A 6,717-nucleotide genomic window follows, 5' to 3' on the forward strand; every position below is an offset into this window, starting at 1 on the left:
ACAGCTTTCAAACCATGTCCAGTAATAGATTCAAGTCTCGAGCCTCGGGCTAGACGGGATTTTCCACATCCTCTCTGAATTTCTTAGCATACTCTACAATCGCCTTGGCTGCTTGGCCAAAGGATGCTCTGTATTTACCTGATACAAGTTCATCAAAGAAGTACTTATGAATTATGATACAAGTTTTTTTAACAGATGACATCCATATCACATTACCTAATGCAGTTTGATTTATCGACTCATAATCTACAATTCTGTTGAATACAGTAATTTTTGTATAAACTCTTAGACTGAAGGCACAAAAATGTAAGCCCTTAAACCAAGAATTTACCTCAGCTGCAGCAACCAACTCGTAAAATTCAGTAAGTACCATATTTCCTAGAAGTTTCGTGTCAACTACATGTGGCTTGCCCATTGTGAGAGTCCCAGTCTTGTCGAAGACAATGCAGTTCACCTGAATGATGATGGAAAGTGTCAACTAGTTTTGTAAAACACTGAATAACTTTTCTTGAGTGCATCACACTTATAAAGTTCGAATGAAGTATTTGAAGTAAGAAAATATGATTTTTTTTTTATTGTTGATATACTTTTTTTTTACATTTAATCATAAAATTCAGCATGAACAACATTGGTGTGCTTTGAACCTTTCTGGGGCCTGGCAACCTTTGATCAGAATTCACCTGTCTAATACCATAAACGCATTAAAGGCTGCCTTTTTTTAAAAGAACAGCCGATATTTGTAGTTCTTTTTTCTTCTGTTTCTCCTTTGCATCATTCAGCGAGATTTTACATTCATTGAACAGAACATCTTTTCTCTGTCGTCTGCTTGGGAGCACTAAACTTTCACTTTTAATTGGGAGCCTTAAACTATTACTTCTGATCGGGAGTACAGAACCTTCAGAACCATTCTGCTTTTTCTTAAAAAGCATTCCAAAAATATTCTTCTTTATGCTTTTAAGCATTATGTTTGGGTTTTTCTTGAAAAGACTTCCAAAAACATTGTTCTCCATGCTTTTAACAAAAGAATTTTCATAAGACTGATCGGCCTCCATATTTTCAAGGACAACTTTTATTTGTACCTATAAATAATAGATGGGTAAAGACATAGCTGTACAATTTGTACGAATCTCCTTTATTATATCTTTGTACCCATTTTCCACAGCTATGAAAATTGGAGTTTTGCCTTCACTGTTTGGAACATGACTAACATTTGGATCGGCCTCTACTAAGAGCTTCACTATTGCCACATAACCACTTAGAACTGCTAGATGTAATGTGGTGTTTCTTTCTTGAACATTAGCTTGCCTAATAAAATTGTGAAAATCACTGACTGGATTATTACGTCTGGCTGCTCCAATGAGGACCTCAACCACTTGAGTGTGTCCCTGAAGTGATGCAAGGTGAAGTGCAGTTTGTTCTGTTCTGTCCAGCTTGCCCAAAAATTCCATGGAACATTATCTTCAAATTTTGTGAAACGCGTTAGAACTAGAGAGCCAACTTGGCCAACATGGATGCATAATGCATGCATCTGATCTCAGTCCCTGCATAAATATGAACACTGTTATATTTTACATAAAGAAAAACATCTGCTCTTGCTACTTGCCTCTTCCTCTGTTTCGTTGAAAAATAAGCACTTGTAGTTGGTAATTGTGCGCAAAATTCAACATCATTCCAAAGAATTGTATTGATTTGTATTGTGACTTTGTGCGAGGCCTATATAGTTGACTTCCCTCGTCAACTTCTTTGGAAGGTAACTAACTTTATCTTTTGCTAAGCAACTACTTGGAAGGTACCTAATTTCACTTCCAAGTTCCTATCATTTTATATTAATCTGCCAATCTTGTGTTAGAAATACATCTTCTCAATAATGTCTAAAGTATAGATTAACTGACAATGTTTTGATTAGTTGCAGGTTTCTATCCCTCATACTAATTTAATTTTTGACCAGCTAATTCACCGTAGCTCAGAATGCCTCGTTTTGTCAGGTCTTCTTGAGTTTCAGAGGGGAAACCCGTAACAAGTTCACATGCTTCTTGTACGAGGCACTGAAAGCCGAAGGATTTACAACTTTCATGGACAGAACTGCCATACGTGTTGGAGATGAAGTAGATTCAACAATCAAAGAAGGGATCAGAAACTCTATGAGCGCCATAATTATATTATCCCAAAATTATGCCTATTCTACTTGGTGTCTTGATGAACTTGTTCTTATCCTTGAACGCAAAAAGAACTCGAGGTACTTTATTATACCAATTTTTTATGAGGTCGAAATTCGAGATATTAAACACCAGCTCGGAAATTATGGCCTTGCGCTTGAAAAGCATAGGGCTAGGCACAATGACAAGGTAGAAAAGTGGAAAGAAGCTCTTGCAGAAGTTGGTAATATTCTTGGACAGCATGTAAAAGGGTAATTTTTCTTCCTTTTCTTCACTGTAATTCTTGGTTTGGAGCGCAAATATGCACCTGAGTTTGAATGATAATATGTTTCTTTTATCACTTTCAGGCTGCAGAGCACCTTTATCCAAAACATTGTAAAATTGTTTCGAGAGAAATTGGCTGCCAAGTTCCCAGAATGCCGCCTTCCTACACTAGAAGGTCCAGGTTCACAAGGCAGTTCTTCATCGTCAATGTTGAGACCTAAGCCATCCAACTACAAGGTGATTCTTTACACAATTAGTGTTAATAATGGCCTAGGTGCAAATGGGTTGGTTAAGAAACTTCTGATGAGTGGGAATGTTATATTTGAGGAGAGAAATTGTTCAACAGAATCAGAGTATATGAGAGAGCTAGAAGAGCTGGTCGGTAATGAGTAATGACAGGGTAAGGTTCCCTATGGTGATTGTGAATGGGAAGGACTTGTGCGGAGAAGAAGAGGTGGAGGGTTTAGATGATTTCGAGAACAAGCAAAAGCTTATATCAGTACTGAATCATCTCTATGTTTCTGCAAAAACAATAGAAAACCTTCATGACATGTTTAGTAGGAGTTTAACATTTCAAAGTAGTATTCAGGACCAGTGGATCAATAGGAGATACTCTTAGTGGTTGTGCTACTTCTTTTCCTGCTCTTTACCATGTTTCTTTTAATATAAATGTAACTAGCTCTCATTCTTTGACTCTTCATCTTATTTAGTTTTGTGTATGTCGTTAGGCTTTTGTCCTTTTAGGACTTGCTAGGCGAGCCTAACTCCGGCTATGATACTACTGACATAAGCTGTATAGCTCCATCAGGTGTAGGTGTTGGGCTTGCTAGGCGAGCCTAACTTCCTAACTCTGACTCTGCCTTTGATACTACTTGTCGGGCTTGCTAGGCGAGCCTAACACGACAATAGTGACAATATTATCTATTTTGGGCCGAGCCGGCACAGCTTTGTTTTTGGGACCATCTAAACAGGCATCATTTTATTCGGAGTTGTTCTCGCTGCTTATATTCTAGCTTTATGCCTCTTCACTGCCGATCTAGGATAATTCCTAACAATAGAAATATCCCTCCTGCAGATGAGCTAAACTAAGAATATTATCAATCTCCGCAGATCATGTTTATGCCTGAAAAGAAAGTTCTTTACTGCTAGTGAATTGTATTATTAATTCAATGTTATTAGTCCCCAAATAATATTTCGTGCCTCTCTTGAAACATATAATTTCCAGGCATCCCTATCAACTTTTTGATCTTGTCTCTTGCAATCTTTTCACTGCTTTGCCTATCCCTCCTTTAGTAATTCCAGACTTCTGTTCTGTCTCCTTACTTGACTCGAATCCATTTATTATAAATTTTCACCAAACATATGGCACCACAATTTATTCGTTATACCATATTTGTGTTTGAAAATGTGGATAACAAAGCCGCACATTGTCAAGTCATTTTGAGCATAAAATTGAGTGAGTCGTGATATATAGCGTGTTCATAACGAGTCAAGTTTGGATTGTGTTTTCAATTGAGCTCGCGGATACATACTTAACTGTGAACAAAAAAAAGTGGAATATCAAGGTGTTTGAAGAGATAAATTCATTGGTCACTGAATTGTCATAATACAGAGAAAAAATTATCTGCATATCTTTATGAACATTAAGAGCAAAGATATAAACAGTTAATGTTAGTAGTTTTGACACTAATCCATAGCTTCAAAACACCTCCTTTGTCCATGGCGACCCATCATGCAAACTTCGTGCTATGGTCCTAAAACTAACCAAAGCAGCAACTGATCCTCAAGCAGCTGCCCATAACAGTTCCTACGGTCCATCCATTCCTCGAGAAATGTTTAACATATTAAATTACTTGTACACAAGTTTAATCGCAGAACCAAACTCCATTGGGCATTAGGCTTCTCAATTTTAGGCAACGAGTATGAGCTGCAATTAACAGAAATGTTTAACATATTAAAGTTGTTGAAGAAGTTCATGGAAATGACATATATACAATTCTAGTAAAGCATTCTTATATTCTAGGTAACTTACATATACGCTCATGCTGGTTACACTTAGAGATCACTTTGGTTAAAGCCTTCCGTGTCTCTTTTCATTTGGCCCCTTTCCACAAATCATGCAACGCCATGATGAATTGATTGGCGATGATGATGAGTATGATGAACTTTATGGTGATCTTAATATTGGAGAGGGTTTTCTTCAGCCTCATCCGTCTGAGGCGCCTGGTCCAAATTTTAGCAGGATGGACACGCTACAAGAAAAAAGCTAACAGACATCAGATTTTGGCCGACGTCTTTCCTTTTTTCGACCGATATTGATGTCGGTGATGTTTATACTAGACATCAGTCGATAACCGATGTTTAAACCTAACTTACACATCATTTTTTTACTGATGTGTTAGTTAGGGTCTGCCAGTGTAATGTTTATTTGTAGTTATATTATAATATATTTTAATGAAAACATGTGGCTTAAAAATGAATCGGTGAAATAAAAAAAATTGATAAAACATTAATGCTTAAATAAAATATACTCCCTCTGCCCTGTTGACCTGTATACAGTTTCTATTTTGGGACGTCCCATCAATTGTATACATACCAAAAATAGTAAGTTTTATAATATAAGAACTTAACTACACCCACTTTGTACCTTAAATATTAGTAGGTCCCACCACCTTACTCACACTACACTAATTTTACACATTAAATATTACTCGGTCCCACCACTTCACCCAATTTTCTTACTTTTCTTCACTGAATTTCACTTTTTCTTAACCTCCGTGCCACTCTTCGTATGTATACTACTCAATGGGACGGAGGGAGTATATTTCTTTACCAATTAAAAACATAATTATTTCCGATATAAATTCATTGATTTAAATTTTATGATAAAATTTGTAACAAGTTAATTTACTAAATTTGAAATGAATAACTAGTACAAAACATTAGCTACCATAAAAGATATTACCGTACATGTCTCAAGGACGCGGATTTCAAGGCGCACCGGAGCATTTTCTTCATTATTTCGGATAATTCTTCCCACAAATACTGAAATAAGATGAACATCACATTATTTTTGCAATATAAAATTTTAAGAACTAATTTTAAAATACAAAGATACCATATATGATTCTAAGAAAAGAATTATATTAAAAGATTAAAGATGATTAAAGTGTGTCACATTGGGCTTTCATGTAATTACATTCATCATGATCAATTTACACTTTATCGAAAACTTTATATCTTAGATCAGATCTCAAAGATCGGAACTCGATCAAAAATCAATTAAATCCAACATTCAATTAAATCCAAATATGTACAAACAGTAATAAATCCAAAATAAGACGTAAATATATGACAATGGCTTACCGATTATGCATGAATTGGACACAAATCATCATACACATGATATATCGAAAAATATCATAACAATGATTGATGTGGATGGTGGTGATATAATTTTTACACGAAAAAGATGATAAGTTAAAGAAGAGAAGCGGGTGTGAAAGGTAAATTAGGAAGGAGAGGCTGACGCGGAAGGTAAGGTAGAGTTTCAAGCGGAGATAACAAGGAGATGAAGGGATGATTGTATCAAACTAAGAATGTAGGATAGATTTTTGTTATAAAGAGATGTTATGCCCAAACTTCTCATGGGCCCGGGAAGACCCACAATTGAAGGACCATCGGGATGGGCTCATTCAGTGGATATCACAAGTCGCTTCGGTTCACAGTTATGTTAGACCGCCCTACATAGCATAGAAGGGCTTGCTAATAAAAGAAATTATCTAGCCTTCCCAAGGAGCCAGGCTGCTAGAATGATGTGGCCTCTAGGGGTCGCTACCATTGGGCTTGCTAACCTAGGCCTTGTTGACGGCATTCCATAGTGGGCTCGTTGGGAGGGCCTTGCTTCCTCACTTCAAGATGACCCTGGCTGGAGAAGTATGTTTTAGAGCATGTTTGTCCCGGTTTAAAGTCGGGACTTAAAGTTGTTTCCAACCTTTAGCTGAAAAACGTCGGTCTGTGTAATATGTCCACAAGTTAGTTTGAGGTACTTTTTCGGTGAGTTGATTTTTTAAACTTTTTTTGTTAAAAAAGTACTCATAAGTCATAAATTACCTATAAATCACTTTTATATCTATTATTATATTTTTAATAACGAATAAGTCCTTAATAAGTCAAAATTACTCAAACAGATATTTTAAGCTCCAGCTTATCTCATAAGTCATCTTAAGTCATAAGTCACGTTAAGTAATAAGTCATAAACTCCGGCAAACGGGCTCTTATACATAAAGCTAGGAAA

The 6,717-nt window shown here is 36.3% G+C and overlaps 1 protein-coding gene across 1 annotated transcript; it reads left to right on the plus strand.

Annotated features, from left to right (window-relative positions):
* Positions 1-1,552: 1,552 nt before the first annotated feature.
* Positions 1,553-3,329, plus strand: LOC108206198 (disease resistance protein RPV1-like). The gene is made up of 3 exons (XM_064087092.1): positions 1,553-1,750; positions 1,907-2,407; positions 2,504-3,329. Exons 2-3 carry the CDS (start codon positions 2,073-2,075, stop codon positions 2,811-2,813), a joined length of 645 nt encoding a protein of 214 aa, XP_063943162.1. The 5' UTR covers positions 1,553-1,750; positions 1,907-2,072; the 3' UTR covers positions 2,814-3,329.
* The last annotated feature ends 3,388 nt before the right edge of the window (positions 3,330-6,717 follow it).

The sequence above is a fragment of the Daucus carota genome, chromosome 2 (assembly GCF_001625215.2).
Source record: "Daucus carota subsp. sativus chromosome 2, DH1 v3.0, whole genome shotgun sequence".
NCBI lineage: Eukaryota > Viridiplantae > Streptophyta > Magnoliopsida > Apiales > Apiaceae > Daucus > Daucus carota.